This window comes from Lissotriton vulgaris, chromosome 9 (genome assembly GCF_964263255.1).
Source record: "Lissotriton vulgaris chromosome 9, aLisVul1.2, whole genome shotgun sequence".
NCBI classification, from domain to species: Eukaryota; Metazoa; Chordata; class Amphibia; order Caudata; family Salamandridae; genus Lissotriton; species Lissotriton vulgaris.
In genome coordinates, this window is record NC_141697.1 from 13,899,200 (window position 1) to 13,921,123 (window position 21,924).

The window sequence follows — 21,924 nt, forward strand, 5'->3', positions numbered from 1 at the left end:
TGTGAGGCGCCTCGAGCTGTGTATGGTTGTTGCGCTGTGTTATGTTGTGTTCTCACGTCTCTTGGGGCCCAAGCGTGAAACAGTTAATGGGGAGGGCGTGGAGGGCCCACCTCCCAGAGGCAGCGAGGGTCGGGGGGGGGGGGGGGGGGCACCTCCCAGAGGCAGCGAGGGTGGGGGGGCAGGAGACAGGTGGAGGATGGAGGGAGGGAGGAGGAGTGAAGGAGAGACGAGGTAGAGAGGGAAGGAGTGAGGGAAGAGAGAGGGATCGGCGGGGGGAGGGGCAGGAAAGTGAAAGTATGTGGAGGGAGAGGGAGGGAGGGGAGGGCCTGGAGGGAGGAGGAGGAAGAGCTCGACATCAGCCTTCAGCCTCCCACCTCAGTCCGCACCTCTCCCTGCTCAGGTGCAGAGGGCGCTGGGAGCTGGGCACAGAGGTGGGCGCTGCGGCTCTAGCGCTGTCTGGACTGAGGACTTCAGGTGGGCGCTGTACCTGCTGAGGGCGACCCTAGCGCTGTCTGTGCTGAGGACACCGAGTGGGCGCTGTGTCTGCTGAGGGTGCCGAGTGGGCGCTGCGTGAAGTCTGGACTTCAGGTGGGCGCTGTACCTGCTGAGGGCGACCCTAGCGCTGTCTGTGCTGAGGACACCGAGTGGGCGCTGTCTGAACTGAGGGTACCAGGTGGGCGCTGTGTGAAGACTGGACAGCAGGTGGGCGCTGAGCCTGCTGAGGGGGGCTCTAGCGCTGTCTGAACCGAGGGCAGCTCTAGCGCTCACTGTGCTGAAGGCACCGGGTGGGCGCTGTCTGAACTGAGGGCACCGGGGCAGCGCAGCCACCGCGGACCACCGGCTGGGGGACCCCTGCAGCCCTGGGCCGTCTCTGAGGGGGGTCTCCGAGTGTGTCCTCCCCAGGCTGAATGTCTGCCGCTGGCCCCCCTCTGCAATGATGTTAGGGGCGGTGAAGATGGAAGGACATGAGGCCCCCGACTGGAGCAGCTACTACTCGGAGCCCCAGGAGGTGAGTGTTTGGGGGGGCTCGGAGGGGGTGGAGGGGGGGCACTATCTGTTGAGCACTCTGGAGAATGAATGTCCCGTTCACCTGGTGCCACCACCCATCTGCTGCACAGTGGGGGAGGGGGCGGGGGGTTAAGTGGGTTCAAAGAAACTGCACGTGCCCAGGTCTGTCCTTCCGTCCGGGGGTCGGACTCCTGCACCCTTGGAGTCCTGTGGGCTTCTGGGGGTGCCCGGGGCTGGTGCCTCTCGGTCTCTGGAAGAGCCCGGGACAGGCACCGGGCAGGTGCCTGCCACTCTGGCCCCTGGGGGTGCACAGGGCAGGTGCCTCTCGGCCTCTGGGGGTGCCCGGGGCAGGTGCCTCTCGGCCCCTGGGGGTGCACAGGGCAGGTGCCTCTCGGTCTCTGGGGGTGCCCGGGGCAGGTGCCTCTCGGCCTCCGGGGGTGCCCGGGGCTGGTGCCTCTCGGTCTCTGGGGATGCCCGGGGCAGGTGCCTCCCCGCTCAGCCTCTGGGGTGTCCTGGCACCCAAGAGGAGTGGGCAGGCGCCGGCAGGTATCTGCCCCGGCCCCCCAGAGGCCGACCTGGGAGGTGTCTGCCAGCGGCCGCCTCCTGTTCTTGGGTTCCTGCGTATGTTGCGGTTCTGTGCGTCCTGCTTTGGGTGTTCCTGTGTCTGCTGTAGGTCTCTGCACCCTGTTTGGGGTTCCTGCGGGTGGACAGATCTGTACCCCTGGTCTCTGAGTCCTGTCCTGGGGGTTCCTGCGGCTGGACAGGTCTGTGCCCCTGGTCTCTGAGTCCTGTCCTGGGGGTTCCTGCAGCTGGACAGATCTGTACCCCTGCTCTCTGAGCCCTGTCCTGGGGGTTCCTGCGGGTGGACAGGTCTGTACCTCCTGGTCTCTGAGTCCTGTCCTGGGGGTTCCTGCGGGTGGACAGGTCTGTACCTCATGGTCTCTGAGTCCCGTCCTGGGGGTTCCTGCGGGTGGACAGGTCTGTACCTCATGGTCTCTGAGTCCTGTCCTGGGGGTTCCTGCGGGTGGACAGGTCTGTACCCTTGGTCTCTGAGTCCTGCCCTGGGGGGTTCTTGCGGCTGGACAGGTCTGTACCCCTGGTCTCTGAGTCCTGTCCTGGGGGTTACTGCACCTGGACAGGTCTGTACCCCTGGTCTCTGAGTCCTGTCCTGGGGGTATCTGCGGGTGGACAGGTCTGTACCCCTGGTCTCTGAGTCCTGTCCTGGGGGTTCCTGCAGCTGGACAGGTCTGTACCCCTGGTCTCTGAGTCCTGTCCTGGGGGTTCCTGCGGGTGGACTGGTCTGTACCTCCTGGTCTCTGAGTCCTCTCCTGGGGGTTCCTGCGGGTGGACAGGTCTGTGCCTCCTGGTCTCCGAGTCCTGTCCTGGGGGTTCCTGCGGGTGGACAGGTCTGTACCTCCTGGTCTTTGAGTACTGTCCTGGGGGTTCCTGCAGCTGGACAGGTCTGTACCTCCTGGTCTTTGAGTACTGTCCTGGGGGTTCCTGCAGCTGGACAGGTCTGTACCCCTGGTCTCTGAGTCCTGTCCTGGGGTTACTGCACCTGGACAGGTCTGTACCCCTGGTCTCTGAGTCCTGTCCTGGGGGTATCTGCGGGTGGACAGGTCTGTACCCCTGGTCTCTGAGTCCTGTCCGGGGGGTTCCTGCAGCTGGACAGGTCTGTACCCCTGGTCTCTGAGTCCTGTCCGGGGGGTTCCTGCAGCTGGACAGGTCTGTGCCTCCTGGTCTCTGAGTCCTGTCCTGGGGGTTCCTGCAGGTGCTGGAGGTACCTCCTCCGCCCTGAGGCTGGTCTTGAGGTTCATTCAGACTCTACCTCGGGCACACGTGTTCCTCCTGCTCTGAGGGGTTCCTGCGGGTGTGGGGTACACGTGTACTTGCTGCTGGGAGGGGTTCCTGCGGGTTGGGGTACACGTGTACCTCCTGCTCCGAGGGGTTCCTGCGGGTGTGGGGCACACGTGTACCTGCTGCTCTGAGGGGTTTCTGCGGGTGTGGGCTACACGTGTACTTGCTGCTGGGAGGGGTTCCTGCGGGTGTGGGGTACACGTGTACTTGCTGCTGGGAGGGGTTCCTGCGGGTTGGGGTACACGTGTACCTCCTGCTCCGAGGGGTTCCTGCGGGTGTGGGGCACACGTGTACCTGCTGCTCTGAGGGGTTCCTGCGGGTGTGGGCTACACGTGTTCCTCCTGCTCTGAGGGGTTCCTGCGGTTTGGGGTACACCTGTACCATCTGTTCTTGAGGTCCCTTCGGGTCTCTTCCTCCTGCTCTGGGGTTCTTGCAGGTCTCTGGCTCCTGCTGGTTTGGGGGGTCCGAGTCTTGCTTGCCGGGCCGGGGTTCCTGCGGGTGGGTCAGCTTCCTGTCATCCTCGAGGGGGTCTTTGAGGCCTCCGCCTCCTGCCAACGGCGACTGCTGGGTCAGAGGCAGGTGGAGCTCCAGGGGTCTTGGGGTTCCTGCAGGCCCCCACCGCAGGGCTCTGAGACCCCTCGTGTGTCCGGGCCCCTCCTGCTGACACAGACAGGTTCGGACTCGCCAGATGTTCGTTTGGCTGGTATGGGGGGCTGTGGCAGCTCGGTCTTGGGGTTCCTGCAGGTGCAGCCGGTCTTGGGGTTCCTGTCTGTGGTTCCTGCAGGTGCAGCCGGTCTTGGGGTTCCTGCAGGTGCAGCCGGTCTTGGGGTTCCTGTCTGTGGTTCCTGCAGGTGCAGCCGGTCTTGGGGTTCCTGTCTGTGGTTCCTGCGGGTGCAGCCGGTCTTGGGGTTCCTGTCTGGAGTTCCTGCAAGTGTTGGGGCCCCTCCTGTGTCCGGGTCCCTCCTGCTGTCACCGGCAGGCCCAGCCTCGCCACAGGTCCCCATGTCTGTCCTGCTGGGGCTCACCGCCGCCGCCGGGTGGCGCTGTTCAGCCACCTCCGCGCTGCCAGTCCCGGGCCCCGCCGGCAGCCTCAGGGGATCCGGGTACAGGGAAGGGACCGGGGACAAGGAGGGGGGCAGAGAGGGCACCCAGGCGGGGCTGGGGGCAGAGGGGGCAGGCAGGCGGGGCTGGGGGGCAGAGGGGGCACCCAGGCGGGGCTGGGGGGCAGAGGGGGCACCCAGGCGGGGCTGGGGGTGAGAGAGGCAGGGGCAGAACAGGGGGCGCTGTGCCAGGCAGGAGCTGCAGGGGGGGGGGGCGGGTGCCAGGCAGGGAGCAGGCTGTCTGGGCACAGAGTCCTAACACCGTGCTGGGGGCCAACAGCTTAGGGGGGGGTGCTTCAAACCCGGGGTGGCACCAGAGCTGAGGGGGGCTCTGGACACCCAGACTTGCCCCTCGCAGACTCGAGTCTCCCCTCAGAGTCTGGGAACCCCCTCAAACTTCCTGAAACTCCTGCGTGACTCAGATCTGCAGGTGCTATGGCGGGAGGGGGGTACGGGGGGGGCAGAGGGCAGGTACCAGGCGAGAGCGGTGGCAGAGGCCTCCTAGAGTGAAAGGAAGCGCCCCCACCGGGCATGTCTGTGCCCCCCCCCCCCCCCATCACTCACCTGCTCTCTGCACGGGGTGGGGGTGGAGGGAGGGGTATTGGGGTATTCCAACCCCTGGGTGGTTGCAGTCCTGCTCTTGTATTTGAGGGGGGGTATAGGTGCTTCATTTTCGGTGACGCCCCTCTCCCGAGCCCCCCCCCCCAGGGTGCGAGACATCCACCTGGGCCCCCACACTGAGAATGAGAAACGGCGGGCGTTTAAAAGAACCCGGGGTGGGGTAACACAACAATAAAACAATATATAGTTGGGGGTGGGGGGCTGGGGTGATGCCCCTCTGCACCCGCGCCTATTTTTTTCGTGTCCTTGTGGTTTTCTTCCTCTGCCTCATAATCTGTCGTTTTTGACTCCAATAAACGCTCGTCGCTGCGACGGGTCAAAGGGGTGACCCCGGTGCGGGGCGTCGCTGCGGGAGGCGTTTCAAGGGGTCAAACGGCGTCTTTCCGTCGCTCGTTTCTGATTCGGACGCTAAAGTGGCGCTAAAAAGGTGTCATCTGGTCTAGGACGGCGTGGCCCTGCGAAAAACGAACAAACCAATCTAGTAAAAATGGGCCTCGATGTTTCACATAAAATGCCTTTTCTTGCCACATATTATGGCGCTTCCGGCCACATAATTCCGGTGTCTCTTGAATAGCGCTTCGTGCCACGCTTCTGCTGCTTCTAAGCGCTGTAAATACCTTTGATATCCCCTCATTTCAGGGTTCTTCCCTTCAGAAAGAGGCCGGACGCTCAGAAACATTCACTCCCATCGAGGGGGGGCACAAACATTCACCCCCATCGAGGGGGGGGGGGTCACAAACATTCACCCCCATCGAGGGGGGGGGGGGTCACAAACATTCACCCCATCGAGGGGGGGGGGGGGGTCACAAACATTCACCCCCATCGAGGGGGGGCTTGGGAAAAACTGTTTGAACCCACTTCAAACTCTGAGTCGGGTCTGGACGGGGGAGTGCGGTGGGGCCTTTCTTTACATGGATATATCTGAACCTCGATGACCCTGGAGGGGCATGGACTGGGGTCCCCCGGTGCTCTGCGCCCAGCTTTGGGGTCTTTACCGGAGATATGAGAGCGACGGACGGAGGTCGGTGTGCTGCATCTGCTGACCCTTTCCATATTATAAGATCTGGTTCTGAAGCCGGATGCGTGAAGCGCAAGGAACTGACCACTGAACCCCCCACCCCGCCCCCCCTCCTCTCACAAACACACCAATTACATGGATACTTAGAAAGTTTTCCTTTTAACCATTTGAGACGTTGTACTCTTTTTAAATCATGTGTTTTATGTTGCAATATTGTAAAGCTTTTGCTTTTAATTAACTAAATACAATACATTGTTTCACGAGTCGCGCATCTCGTGTTCCTGTCTTTCGTGTTCTGGCTTCGCCGCCCGCGGTCGCCGTCCTTTCTAAACCCTGATATTTTTATATTTCTCGGTCTGTCATCCCCGCTCCCCCACTGTCTACAATGTATTTATTTGTTGGCTGTTTTAAGGTAAAATCCGCTCGTCTTTCACTTTACGCGAGGCTCGAAGAGGGAGGTTCACACCCGCTGCTCGCAGCGCTTGGAAGCGGCGGACTGGCTGGAGGCGCTATGAGCCGGCAACGGATTTTGATGTCATCTGATGTATTATAGTGCCTCGGGGTGACCCCGCTCCTCCTGCTCGAGCCCCCGCGCACTTTGTGTTTGTGTGGGGGGCAGGATAGGGCTCCCCCGATGTGGCCCCACTGCCCCCCCCCCCTCAGGAGTACAAGGACAGGGTTACTCAGCCCCCCCCCCTCCCCGAAGAATATCTCCTTATTGATAAATAAAGCGTTTTCTGTTTATTTTTGATATATCTATAGCGCCCACCTCTCCGCCCGGAAAACCAAGCGCTTTACTGGAAACGAACCCCCTCTTTGCAAGCGAGGCCGAGGGCTCAGTCAGGTGCGAGGGGAGAGCCGGGGTGGAGGGGCGGGGAGGGCCTTGTGGGGACACGCACCTCGCGGTGAGAGGGGTGCGTGAGGCACGGTGGCATCTCCCCCGGTGGGGTACGAACCCTCACTTCTGGGGGTGCGGACTCAGACCCCAGGGGGCAGGGGTGTCACCTGCCACCGCACCAGAGGAAACATCACCCTTCAAGCACCTACTCGGCGCTTTCTATGTGCGTGACCCTTACTCGAGGCGCTGTGCACGCCCGCAGCGTCCGCGGGGCGCCGAGGACTCCGTGGGTTCAACGCTCGCTGCTGACACTCGCGGTGCCCTGAGGTCATTGCTTCCAATCCTGTCAGCCGCACTCAGCCTTCCAAAGTCGGTGCGTTGACTCCCATCACTTTTGGTAATAGAAAAATGTAATTCACAGCGCGTAGAAACGAAACTTCAGGCTATAAGGCGCTATATAAAAGGTGATTATCAATATTATAGACATTAGTCGAAGTGGAGCATTTATAGGAAGCGACGCGTCCTTTCTTTTATCATTTTTTTTATTTACGAGCGATTTCCCATATTTGTTTGTTAAAAGCTCTACTGAAAGTAAGGGGGGGGCTATACTGTGAGGCCGGGGGGGGGGGGGGGGGGGGGAGTACAGAGGGCCAATCAGAAAGCCCCCTGCTCACCCCAGCGAAAAAAGTATTTTGAAGGAATCCGTTTGGTTGTCGTTCTAAGCAGACCCCAAAGCTGTTGCCAGGCACTCTTTCAGGGACATTTACACCCATCTTTGCACCAGATAAAGTCTGATTGCGTATTAACAAAATATATATTTGAAAAAACATCTATGTCTCAAACATGAAATGTTTTGAAATATATTTTGCAAAGTCTAATATTGCGTTTAATACGATTTACGTTTAAAGAGTGCGTTCTGTCCCAGGGTGCTGCCTCGTAGCACTATAAGGACACAGGTCACTCCTCCCTGGTGCAGGGAAGGGTTCCCTGCTGTGCCTCTGGTCGCACAGAGACATACGCAGGGGTCGCACCCCTCCCGGAGTCCGGCCTCGTAGCACTATAAGGACACAGGTCACTCCTCCCTGGTGCAGGGAAGGGTTCCCTGTGTGCCTCTGGTCGCACAGAGGCATACGCAGGGGTCGCACCCCTCCCAGGGTCCGGCCTCGTAGCACTATAAGGACACAGGTCACTCCTCCCCGGCGCAGGGAAGGGTTCCCTGCTGTGCCTCTGGTCGCACAGAGGCATACGCAGGGGTCGCACCCCTCCCAGGGTCCGGCCTCGTAGCACTATAAGGACACAGGTCACTCCTCCCTGGTGCAGGGAAGGGTTCCCTGTGTGCCTCTGGTCACACAGAGACATACGCAGGGGTCGCACCCCTCCAGAGTCCGGCCTCGTAGCACTATAAGGACACAGGTCACTCCTCCCTGGTGCAGGGAAGGGTTCCCTGTGTGCCTCTGGTCGCACAGAGACATACGCAGGGGTCGCACCCCTCCCAGAGTCGGGCCTCGTAGCACTATAAGGACACAGGTCGCACCTCTCCCAATGAAGGTTCAGATCATAAAGCAGCGCGTTGCCCTTTCACTGGTTTAATTCGTTTATTTTTCCTTCTCCTTAAGGCGCGTTCGTCTGTTCTCAGCCGATACTTGCAGTATATAATTTTTTTTTCACGTGTTTGTCCCTTTCCCACAGTCAGCCGTGGGCTGGGGCCACAGGTCCCCTGCTTTGTATACATTCCACAGGCCCTGCTATAGAGAGGTACACACTGACCTGCGGCCTCTAGGCGCCATATGTGCCTCACGTGCAGCACGTGTGATCCATAGCTCCTCGGCGCGCACATCGCACGCACCATCTGTACATCTTATAAATAATACACACGAGCGCGTGCCCCGGGGGCGCCTCTGGGCGCGCTGAGCACACCGTGTAGACAGCACCATGTACATTTATCAGACCCCCCCCCCCCACCCTCATCCTATGCCCGCCCCAGAAACCCCCTGCTGACACTATGCAGGCAGGTCACGCACAGGGCGTGGGTCCCACGCACTCTAACGCCTGACAGCCGGATCTCCTAGCGCCTAAAAACGAATGTGTCCTTGTGTGATGTAACCGGTGCTCAGGTAAAGCCCCCGACTCCTGGGGCGAGTTCGCGAAATGTAACTAAAAAGGAAAAATAAAAACACGGCGGAAATCTACAGACAAGGGTCGAGGCGCTATATAGGTGCTACAAGCGCCCAGACCACCCTCGTTTTCCTCTGCTCTCGGGAGGTTGAAAGGCGGAACCAGCCCCGCAGCACCCAAGGGCGCTTCCAAGCGGAGCTCCGCTGCAGGCTGAAACCGACTGAGCTACCCCCAGCTCTTCCTTCTGTCTAGCTTTTCTTTTTCATCCTTTCTGCGTTTCCTAGCGCCGGGAAACCTTCGGGTAGCTGTTGTGCTGTACAAATGCAATAAATAAATAAATATAAATAAACAGCTCCGCGTGGCCCGGTGCGACCCTCTGCTCCAGCCCCGTGACCCGGCCCCGGCTCCGGAGCGGGTCATTATAATGATCACATCGAAGTAAATACAGGGGGGAACGGGACATTCCAACCGCACCAGAAAGTGCCTAGAAAAGGGCAAATATGAGGCAGCGCCTCCCCCCGCTCCCCCCCCCCCCCATAAAAGGAGTCCACCCCGGCCTCTGTGCCCGGTGCATGGGGGGCGAAGGGGGGGGGGGTGTTAATATTAATATTTCTACACTTCGAATATTGTATTCGAGTGTTTGCAGGCACGTCTGAGTGTGCGCCTGTCTGTCTGTCTGTCTGTCTGCCTCTGCGCGCACCTCGCCACCGTCCGTCCGGCTGTCATGTGTGTGTATTGTATCTATGTGTTCACGCGCATCTCTATCTATTGTTCCGTGTGTCTGTCTGCGCGCGCCCCCGCCCTCTCGCGCCAGACGGGGCTCTGTCCACTGGGGTAACGAAACATGAGGGCCCCCTGCACGGGTCATAGAGGGGCCCCCTTCAAGGGTCACTGAGGGGCCCCTGCAAGGGTCATGGAGAGGCCCCTCCGGACTCAACCAGGAGCCCCTGGCGGTGGGGGGCCCGCACCGCGGGGGCCTGTGTTACGCCCCTGGCGCTGTCGATGCTAATGCCAGGGGCATAAACCCACCGAAGGGCCGCCCTGCGGATGCCAGCTCTGGGGGCGTCGCTGGGGGAGGGGACGGATGTGTCCGGTGCCCACCTGGGAATGTCCTGCCCCCCTCCTGCCCACCCCGGGACGGCTGCGGCAGAACCAGCCATGTGTCCATGTGCACAGGTCACCTTTGGCGCACCCCGGTATTCCCGACTGCGGGTGCTTGTGCAGTCTTTACTCTTGTATAGCGCCTACTGTGACGATAGTCCTCTCGAGGCACTGTGTGAGGTCAGGTTGGGGACGGGGTGGACGGCTGCGGCAGACCCAGCCATGTGTCCATGAGCACAGGTCACCTTTGGCGCACCCCGGCATTCCCGAGTGCAGGTGCATGTGCAGACTTTACTCTGGTATAGCGCCTAGACTAGAGTGTCGAGGGTCCCCTCGAGGCACTGTGGGCGGTGTGGCCGGGGACGGGATGGACCGCCATGCAGGAGGCTGGAGACAGAACCAGGGCCTCTCAGAGCCCGTCAGTGGGGCACAGAGGGGCCTCTCGGAACACCTGCTCATCCAATCCTTGGCCTCTTTGCAGCTCACACAGAGCAGGGGCCCCGTGGGCCAACTGTACTTGTGATTCTATTCAAAGGTGTGTCATAGAGGCCGGAGCTGTCGAAATATTGACAGAGCCAAGGTAAAGAACACGCAGGGCTCAGGGGTGGGCGGGGCAGTGTGGGCGGGGACGAGAGCGCAGAGAGGGCGCGGACAGGGAAGAGGGGGGGGGGATTCACAGAGGGGGGAGGAGGGGGGGCTTCAGAAAGAGGCGGGGAGGGACGGGGTGAGTGAGACAGCCGCAGACCCCTAACTACAACCCCCACTGCTGACATGTTTACATCACTGTGTTTGGGTGTACATGGGTGTCTATATATGCACACGGATAGTTGCAGATCACGGCCGCTGGATCTAGGCGCTGTGCGGCAGGGGCGCGTTTTACATCATCATATATGTGCCACGCGGCCACGTAATCCACATCTGCCGCATATTCTGCCCATTTTAACTGGAAAATGTGTTTCTATCTCAAATGTTTCAAAAGCTAATAAAATGCAGCGACATGTTGTGGCGCAGTGCCCCGTGAGGGCAAAACATTGTAAACATGAAGTAATACTATTTCAAAATGGGCCGCATTGCACCGCATCAGTTGTCTTTTCTTGGCACATAATTTTATCAATCCAGCAAAATAAATAGACCCTCCCTGCCACATAAATCCAGTGTCTCATATATATATAGTATGTATGTATGTATATATATGTGTGTGTATGTATATATATATATATATATATATATACACACACATATATATATATACACACACATATATATTTATAAATATATACACATAGATATATTTTTATATATATACACACACATATGAGAGATTCCGCCGCTCAAGCTTGGATACTCGATTCTCGCCTTCAGCCTGCAGGCACGGACACGGACCACAGATTTAGGATGTCGATTATTTTATTAGTGCTGCCGCTATGCACACACATATATATATATATATATACACCCACACACACACTCACTTATATATATATATCTTTATACCTACACGCACACTCAATTCCAAATACTTCACCACAGAGGTAGGCAGGGCTCCTTCCAAGTACGAACGCGCTTTTATTTCTTCAATCCATATAAACCAGCGGAATGCTTTGTCCATGACGCGTTTCGACTCCGGTCTTGATCACGTGATCTCGCTCCGGAGACTCACCTTCTTTTAACCTCTTGTGCTCCTCCCTCATGGAAATAGGCAAGAGACTTCCGTATTGTATGTTAACTTTACATGCTTTTACCAAATTACGATATCATTTCCGTGTTTCAAACACCTAAAATATGCAATAAGTGTGTCATTATCAACTTGAGATTAAAATGATGTAAAAAGCGCACGATGAATGCCCCTCAATCCTCAAGCGTTTGCTGCTGCAGGTGTCTAATATTGCCAACTTCCGTAAAGTGCCATCTGCTAAACAAAGTGCAAAAGTGCCAATTTGAGGGAAATGTAGCGGCATCATAATGTTACTGTCCAGATGTCTTCCAGGACCCTGAACCTTCAATGCATCACTCCCTTTAGATTGAACAGATTATTGTAAATAAAATGACTAGTGCAAGAATATAAAAAGGTGGGATCTTAATCATCAGCATGCTTTGCCGTATTACTGTGTACTGGGTCTATCTATACCGTCACATTACAGCAGAAATGCATTTGTATTCGAAGTGACCTTCAGTCTCACCGCCTCGATGCACGCACTTCTCAATATCAATATAGAGCAACCTATAGAGAATTCTTGAATGCCAATATAATGTATGCAATAATGACTGAGGAAAACCTCTCTTACTTTCATCCCATGTGTGAGGGCTGTGTGAGGGTTATTTACACAGCGATGCCTTCGTTGTGGTGTTGAGGGTTGTATTAAAGTGCCGCGCGCTGCGACTCCTGCTTACATTACCTCAAGAAAACTTGTAAATACTCCTGAAATGTGCACGGCGATCCACTTCATGATTTTGACTTTCCACTGAAAATAATTTCCAGCATCACTATCAACACTGACACAGTCAGCTGCTTCCACATGCTATAAAGAAGTTCGTTTTTATAAATTTTTATTAAAAAAAACGATGGAGATGCTGACTCGTGTTGGGCCCATTAGGAATCTTAGGGGCATATTATCAACAACTAGCGATATTTATCGCTAAATAAGCTTAGCAAATTTTGTTTATCGCCGGATTTTATCGCAGAGATAACGTGCTATTAGCAACGTTTATCTCTACAGCGATAAAATTTCCGTCAATAGCGGCGAAATCCGTGAATATCGCTGGAAATCCAGCGAAATTCAGGTATTATCACTAATAGGGAATGAAAAGTCAAAGGTCTATCCCTGGAAAAGGTAGGGGCATATTATCAAGGAGGTTTATCTCCGCTTTTTTGGCTTTAAAAGCCAAGAAAGCAGAGATAAAATTATCTCCCTATTACCAAGCTGTCGCTAACACCAGTTAGTGACAGCTAATAGGAGATAGCGACCATCTTGGGCCCCGCTTTGCATGTCAGTGATATTTATCACTAATGACATGCAAAGTGGGCGTGCCAAGATGTTAGCGACTGGAAACAGTCCCTAACATCGCTATCTCCTATTACCAACTTTTGGAGATATTCGCGCTAAGCGCGAATATCTCCAAAAGCTAACACCTACCCTGAGCAGTTCTTAGCCATGTTATCCAAAGGGAGATGGATAACATGGCTAAGAGCATTTGCTCGATAATGCATGAATATCGCTGACTTTTCAGCGATATTCATGCATTGCGGCCGTTTTTTATCGCATTTGCGATAAACCTTGCTAATAGCAAGGTTTATCTGCGATAAAAATCGCCGATGTGCGGCGATAATTTTTGTCTCTAAACAAGTTAGAGACAAAAATTATCGCTAGTTGTTGGTAATATGCCCCGTGGTTTGATGGAAAGCTATCTCACTCACTCATAATATGTACTACAGATGTTATTCAAGTCACTGGTCACAAACTAGTTTATACCGTTCACAGTCTTTTTATTAAAAAACATATAGTTTAAAAATTCAGTGTGAAATCAATTCGATAATACTGAAAACATGTAAAGTAAAAACATTTCATATTGTACAATAAGTTAAAAAGAAGTTAAAACATAATCATATTTATACAGTGTGTCAAACAGGAAAAGAGAATACAGTTTCTAAATTATCAACATAATCCTATCATTGTTCACAGAGAGAATTATTTGAGAAAAAAGACAGATTTTTTCTACAAAGAAACCCCTACTCTAAAACAAACACCTCTTGTTGCTACAGATTGTCAGATTCACCAGCCTATGCATAAATTCATACAGGCTTCGCGTATTATAATGTGCAAAATATCGAGAATCTCCTAGGCTTGAATTCTATGGGAAAAAGCGTCGATGCGTTTCGGTGTATCAGCCCTTGGATATGGTCACACCTTCATCAGGACAGTTCAAATTCGTTTGGGGTTATGACAGGTATCCTTCCTTAAGACAGGGTTCTGAATCTCCTGTATTAAATTTTGGACAGTTTCCTCACACAAACAGACCCTGGACTAGGACTGTTGGATAATTCCTCTGATAGATCGATTTACTTTACATGTTTTCAGTATTATCAAATTGATTTCACACTGAATTTTTAAACTATATGTTTTTTAATAAAAAGACTGTGAACGGTATAAACTAGTTTGTGACCAGTGACTTGAATAACATCTGTAGTACATATTATGAGTGAGTGAGATAGCTTTCCATCAAACTACCTTTTCCAGGGATAGACCTTTGACTTTTCATTGTCTGCAGTACCCTGTTCCCTGGAACAAGTGGGGTCTTCTCTCTTTTTGTTGACATGAATTATCACTAATAGGGTCTTAGCCTGAATATCCACCTCCCATTGGATATACCGGCTGAGCAGGCGTTAGTTTTTGGTGATATTCACGCTTAGCGCGAATATTTCCATCGCTACGCCTGTGTTGATAATAGGCGATAGCGATGTTAGTGACTGCTTTCAGTCACTAACAGGTTGGGTACTCCCACTTTGCATGTCATTAGCGATAAATATCGCTAACATGCAAAGCGGGCCCCAAAATGCTCGCTATCGCCTACAAGCTGTCGCTAACTGCTGTTAGTGACAGCTTGCTAATAGGGCGATGAAACTATCGACGCTTAAGCGGCAATAATCTCATATCGCCCGCCTTGGTAATATGCGCCTAAGAGTCTTATTCTAAAATGAATTTAGATTCAAGTTGCCTGAATAGTCTCGCTCTGCCGCCACCTCTTCTTAAGATTTGCACTGCCCCTCTTACATTATAACTACGATTACTTAAGTTGTTTTTATAAACTAGTTTAAAATGCCGCGCACAGGGTAAGACGGGTCAGAGTTGACAATAGCTCTGAGGTGCTGTAATATTCTCCTGTGCACCTGTAGTTTTGTGCTTCCAATATACTTAATGCTCCATGCACGCTCCAGAGCGTTGACGGCATATTCCGTTTACACGTATAGGACGCTTCATTTCAACCTGTTTCGCACTAAAAGCTGACATTGCAGCTGGTCCTGTTCGCTCCAGATCTGCGCTCTCTGCCGGAGCTGCATTTGTAAAATCCATTTTTAAGGGAGAGTCAATAAGAACCGGTACTTGACTGAGGACTGCTGGTGACCAGGGAGTCTCCCACTGATGGGGCGCGTCTACGCGTCAGAGTGGGTTCACCAGGGAGAGCTTGCCCCGGTGTATATCCGTGAGTGCAACGTGTCACCGTTTGTTATCCATCCGCCTCGTTTGTTTCTCCTGTTTGCTATATTTGGCGATCAGTCTGATGTTGTTAGATTCAACTAGAGTCATGTTATGTTATGTTATAAAGAATTTGTAGAGCGCACTAATACTCTGGAGTGTCCTGGCGCGTGGACGCGTCATAGAGTCATTAATCTTATCTGCAATAGAACTGGTTGGGATCTTGCCAAGAATAGATTCCCTGGATCTGGCGTTCGCCTTTACCGTAGTCTGATTAACACCCTTCACGTTACATCCTCGCTCTGAGAAGCGATCTGTTGTTTCCCTTTGACCTGCCTTCGGATCTTCCTCTGTGCTGCAAATTCTGCGCATTCTAAGAAATCCCCCAAATGGGAGGCTCGTAAATAGATGCTTTGGATGGAAAGTGGTCGCGTGTAGCATTGAATTTCCTGCTGTCTCTTTTCGATGCCGCTTGGATTGCAGACTCCCTTTCTTAATGTATATTTGAACATCCAGGAAACCCACCTGTTGGCTATTGATCCGAGCTGTAAACTCCAAATTCCAGGTGTTTTTATTGATCGCGTCTACAAATAATGCAGCACTATTCTCTGATTCCCTCCAGACTATAAAAACATCATCTATAAACCGCCACCAATTTACCTCATGGTTATTCCAGTCCTGACCGTGGTTCACCTGAAGGACCCGCTGCTCCCACCAGCCGACGCGCAGGCACGCAGAGCTGGGGGCGAAGCAGGCTCCCATGGCGACTCCCCTCGATTGCTGAAAAATTTATTTTCCAAATAAAAAATTATTTGTTAGGCATAATTTGATCATTTTTAGCAGCATAGGATTGTGATTGTAAAAACGATTGGTCCCTTATTTAGATGATATTCAGCAGGTCTCAGAGCAGCCTTGTATTCCATTCTAGTGGCCAGCCAAGCAATGTCCATCGCTATTAAAATGTAATCCTTGTGCCGAGGCACTTCATGCATGGTCCTTAGAAAATCTCCTGTATCCTTTGTGTACGGCGGTAAACTCGTGGCAAATTCTTGTACAAAGAGGTCAAGGTATTGGGAGATCCTCTCGAGAAGGCCTTTCCTCGCACAGATGGTCGTCCTGGCATCCGGGTCACAAACGTGGGCACTTTAGGGACGAAGTCCATTACTGGCATCATAGGGAATTCATTGAGTAGAAATCTGACTTCATCTCTGGCAATCAAACCCTCCCACTTGCACGGAGCTCATTCTTCTTTCAATGTTGATTTTCTCTCCTCAAATGTCGTCCTGTTGATCTCAAGTGCAGTCAGTGTCATCCTAATGTCTGTGGGTCTCTGTATGATTTTCCACCTTCCGCCACAGTATTACATTTCATCCCTTGTCAGATTTGTTTACAATCATTTCATTGTTGTTATTCAATTGCTTCCTTAGATTGTGATATTGTATTTCCAAATAATTGTGTTTTTTTATTGCTTATTTTGATTTTGTCTCGAGCTTTTTCAACTCATCAACAACACGTTGATTGAAAATCTCGGCTGCGGCCCGGGGCATTGATGGCATACATGCCGCTTGGTGGGTCTATGGTTGATGTGAGGGTCTCATCTTCCTCCTCAGTGCTTGTAATATTCTCACAGTTCCAACATCTGAAGCCTGTAAAGTATGGTGCTGGCGGTGTAATCTCTGATCTTCTTTGGGGGCAGATTAGAAACATTCTTAAGAAAAAAAATTGTAAGCTCAAGTTTTCTTATAAATGTAAACACGTTGATCCGGGTTTGATTGTCATTAGATTTGCTTTCTGGACAAAAGGTGAGGCCCAAACATAGTGTTTGTCTTCCCGCCTTTGTTCATTCAACACCCGTTACATGTGTTGCTGTGTTGCCGTTTACTTTTCCGTTCTCGAGTTTGTCCCCCCGTCCTCATCCGCCCCTCAAAGAGTGCCCTCAGCAGCGGGGGGGGGGGGGGGGGGGGGGGGGGGGGGTGCTGAGGTCATCGCACAGGCCGACGGTCCTCGGCGCCTCGCCTCTTGGAGCTAGAATGGCTCGCCCCCTCTTGGAGCAGAGCCTGCCCAGGGCTGAGTTTCGATGGCTCCATGTGAGGAGGACAATCCAGAGACCCTCCTGTTTGGGACGCTTCCACCCGGGTTTAGGGACTCCCTCTGGCCGGGGGTCCATCCTCTGTCTGCCACTCCCGTGGGGCAGCCCACCGAAAACAAGGTTCAACGGAAACCTCCGGGGTGCCACCGTGACCCAGATGAAGAGGCCAGCGGGGCAGAGCCTTGGCACCCTTCAATCCTTCGGGAAACCCCTCCCCCTCCTCCTGGGGCAGCCACGGAAACAGACCCCCGTGCTTTGGTTCCCTCGGGCATCGATTGCGTGAATGCGCTGTATGTGGCCGGGGGGCACCTGCTGGGGAGATGCCAAGGGGGGCAGGACGCGGCGGCACCGGCTCTTCTTAACACACCTGTGAGATCCAGCGTCAGCAACACCTGCACCATCTTCACTGGTTCCGGTGGGTGAACGAGTTACATGTAAAGCTTCGCCCTGTCCCGTTCAGCCCTGCCCCAACCTGGCCCTGTACCACCCTGGCCCTGTACCACCCTGGCCCTGCCCCAACCTGGCCCTGTACCACCCTGGCCCTGCACCACCCTGACCCTGCACCAACCTGGCCCTGTACCACCGTGGCCCTGCACCACCCTGGCCCTGTACCACCCTGGCCCTGTACCACCCTGGCCCTGCACCAACCTTCCCTGCACCACCCTGGTCCTGTACCACCCTGGCCCTGCACCACCCTGACCCTGCACCACCCTGACCCTGCACCACCCTGACCCTGCACCAACCTGGCCCTGCACCAACCTTCCCTGCACCACCCTGGCCCTGTACCACCCTGGCCCTGCACCAACCTTCCCTGCACCACCCTGGTCCTGTACCACCCTGGCCCTGCACCACCCTGACCCTGCACCACCCTGACCCTGCACCACCCTGGCCCTGCACCAACCTTCCCTGCACCACCCTGGTCCTGTACCACCCTGGCCCTGCACCAACCTTCCCTGCACCACCCTGGCCCTGTACCACCCTGGCCCTGCACCAACCTTCCCTGCACCACCCTGGCCCTGCACCACCCTGGCCCTGTACCACCCTGGACCTGTACCACCCTGACCCTGTACCACCCTGGCCCCGTACCGCCCTGGCCCTGTACCGCCCTGGCCCTGTACCACCATGGCCCTGTACCACCCTGGCCCTGTACCACCCTGGCCCTGCACCACCCTGGTCCTGTACCACCCTGGCCCTGTACCGCCCTGGCCCTGTACCGCCCTGGCCCTGTACCACCCTGGCCCTGTACCACCCTGGCCCTGTACCATCCTGGCCCTGTACCACCCTGGCCCTGTACCATCCTGGCCCTGTACCACCCTGGCCCTGTACCACCCTGGCCCTGTACCACCCTGACCCTGCACCAACCTGGCCCTGCACCACCCTGGCCCTGTACCACCCTGGCCCTGTACCACCCTGGCCCTGTACCACCCTGGCCCTGTACCACTCTGGCCCTGCCCCAACCTGGCCCTGTACCACCCTGGCCCTGTACCACCCTGGCCCTGTACCACCCTGGCCCTGCCCCAACCTGGCCCTGTACCACCCTGGCCCTGTACCAACCTGGCCCTGTACCACCCTGGCCCTGTACCACCCTGGCCCTGCACCAACCTGGCCCTGTACCACTCTGGCCCTGTACCACCCTGGCCCTGTACCACCCTGGCCCTGTACCACTCTGGCCCTGTACCACCCTGGCCCTGTACCACCCTGGCCCTGTACCACTCTGGCCCTGCCCCAACCTGGCCCTGTACCACCCTGGCCCTGTACCACCCTGGCCCTGCCCCAACCTGGCCCTGTACCACCCTGGCCCTGTACCAACCTGGCCCTGTACCACCCTGGCCCTGTACCACCCTGGCCCTGCACCAACCTGGCTCTGTACCACCCTGGCCCTGTACCCCTCAGGAAGGGCTTCAAGTTCGATGCTCCCATGAGACCCTGCGTTCAGCCCCGCAGCTTCTGGCCGTCATTCCTCATTTTTGGCCCCTGCGAATGGGCGGCAGCTCTGGCCTATAAGGCAGCGAGGCCTTGGGATTCGCCTCCTTTGGACCTTCCTGGCATTCAGGGCCCGGGGCTTCTCAGGACACGGTTGAGAACCTTTCTCTTCATATAGCATCCGTTGACCTCCCCTCCTGCCTGCTTCACACCGGGACACTCTTCGAGGAGCTGTGCTGCTTTCATTGTCAACAACATAACATAACAACATATATATTAAAAACCTGCACAACATCTCCAGATTGCGGCTTCTGGGTATTGTAGGAAACACCACTACCTTTATCTGTGTTGTGCCCCTTGTGTTCCGACCTACAATCCACCCCTTCAGACACCACTGGCCGTTCCTGCAGTGTTTATTATTAATAATACATGGCAATTATAGACATTCCTGCAGTGTTTATTCTTAATAATACCTGGGCATTTGCGGGCATTCCTGCAGTGGTTTCTTATTAATACCTGGGCATTTGTGGTCATTCCTGCAGTGTTTATTCTTAATAATACCTGGGCATTTGTGGTAATTCCTGCAGTGTTTATTCTTAATAATACCTGGGCATTTGTGGTCCTTCCTAATGGTTTATTATTAATAATACCTGGGCATTTGTGGGCATTGATAAGGGTTTATTATTAATAATACCTGTTTTTTTGCGTGTTTTATTCTTAATAATACCTGGGCGTTCGTAGGCATTCCTGCAGTGTTTATTATTAATAATACCTGGGCATTTGTGGGCATTCCTGCAGTGTTTATTCTTAATAATACCTGGGCATTTGTAGGCATTCCTGCAGTGTTTATTATTAATAATACCTGGGCATTTGTGGGCATTCCTGAGTGTTTATTATTATTAATACTGAGGTCCTTTGGGACTTCCTTCCCACTTCCGGTGTTGTTTGGGAACAGCCATGTAACATAGATATGCTTATATGAATCCCACCGCCAGAGTGGAAAGTGTGATACCATTTTTCACAGTCCCGTGAACCCTCCTGGTGCTGCCAACAGTGCTACATTAAAAAAGAACATACATAGAGAAGTGCCTTTTTAATGTCGCATTAATTTGGTACGTTTATGTAACATGGCAAAAAGCCATAATAGATTAACTCTCCATTCATATAGCTTTTCAGATCTTCCAGATAAAACACAAAATCGGTGACGTATGTATATGTCTTTTCATGTTCCTCGCATGCAGTGTGGACAGGAGTGGTGTCGGGGGGGCGGGGGGGGGGGGGGGGGGGCAGCAATCCTGGGTCCCGAAGGACAGCCCTGGGTGGGGCCAGGAACACAGGTCCATGAGTTTAAACTTTCCCTATTTTTAACCAGGTAGAGGTACAAATAAAACATTGTTCCTACTAGCCAGGTACTTTTAATCTTCCACAGCCTCACCTGTTGCCTTCATCTAGGATAGACAACACTAGAAAGTGCCCCCACGTCACTCGTGGTCGAGGCACGCCTTGTTCCGCAGCGGACCGGAAGAGCCCAATGCTGAAGCCTGCCACGAGGGGACCCGGGGGGGGGGGGTCATCGAAAGAAAACTGTCTGTTTTCCAAACAACACCTGAAGTGGAAAGGACGTGCCAAAGATCGGGGGGGGGGGGGGGGGGGGGGGGGACTCTCTTTGTTTACACGACTAATACGAGGTCGGGTCCTTTTCTCTAGCTCCTCTACCTCTCCTTTCTTGTTTTTTGGGTATTACCAATAATACTTGGATTACTGGAGTGAATATTTCAGATAATGCCATGTTATTATTATAGTACCCATTGCCAATAATGCCCTGATAATCTTACAGTGTTTATTAATGATAATACTCTACTATTACTTCTGTGTTTACTACTGATAATGCCCTGGCATTATTGCATTGTCTATTACTGATAATGCCCTGGGATTATTGCAATGTCTATTGCTGATAATGCCCTGGGATTATTGCAATGTTTATTGCTGATAATGCCCTGGGATTATTGCAATGTTAATGACTGATAATGCTCTGGTGTTATTACAGTGTCTATTACTGATGATAGCATTATTATTAAAGTGTCTATTACTGATAATGCCCTGGTATTAATGCAGTGATTTTTTCCAATAATGCCTTGTATGATTGTAGTGTCTATTCGTGGTAAAGACATGGTACTATTGCAGTGTTCAATACGGATTATACCCTGGCATTATTGCAGTGTCTATTACTGATAATGCCCTGGTGTCAATGCGGTCTTTGTTGCTGATAATGCCCTGGTGTTATTGATTGTAGTGTGTATTGTTGGTTACAATAACAGTAATACTTTATTGCGTGCAGTTAATTAAAAGCATTACAATTATTTTGCAACAAGGACTCACATATTGAAAGTTTCAGATCGAGAAAGACCTACAATTACAATGTCACTGTAAACAGAGAAATATCAATCAATATTGTAGCCATAAAAGTGCAATAAAACACATCCGTTCCATAATGTTAAAAAGTGTTAAAAACGAACATTTGTCAAACGAACACGAGTTAAAGGGGGCTCCCCGGAGACACAGAATAGGAAGCATCCCGCGGCAGGGCTGGGGCAGCGCGCTCAAAAGCGCGGGGGGGGGGGGGCGGGGGGGGGCGACTAGGGTGACCAACCGTCCGTAAATTTCACGGACAGTCCGTAATTTCGGCCGTCTGTCCGTTGTCCGTGAAGGATTCTTTAACGGACGCCATTTGTCCGTAATTTTGACCCCAGGCACCGGTCGCACACCCCTAAAGCCGGCACAGCTTCCACCCACCTCCCTTCTTGATTTGACATGACGCATTCAGGGCTGTTTGCATCTGAATAGATGCCCCTGCTCTTGAAGCTGCAGCCCCCACCCCTCACACCTCCAGCCCTTGATGAGCTGTTAAGAGGTGCTCGAAGGGGACAGAGGGAGGGGCTGGAGCTTCAGGAGCAGGGGCATCTATTGAGATGCAAACAGACCTGAATGCGTCTTGTATCTGCAATTTCTGCGAGACATTCCCTTTCTGCCCAGGGCCCCAAACATCCGACAACCCGTCTGGA

The 21,924-nt window shown here is 53.6% G+C and overlaps 1 protein-coding gene across 1 annotated transcript in view; it reads left to right on the forward strand.

Moving 5' to 3' along the window:
• The first annotated feature begins 393 nt into the window (after positions 1-393).
• The window catches only part of FOXA1 (forkhead box A1), a 96,334-nt gene continuing 74,803 nt past the window's right edge, over positions 394-21,924 (forward strand). Inside the window, exon 1 of the mRNA XM_086936917.1 lies at positions 394-1,009. Coding sequence (XP_086793043.1) covers positions 935-1,009 — 75 coding nt within the window. The 5' untranslated portion in view covers positions 394-934. The remainder of the gene's footprint in view (positions 1,010-21,924) is intronic.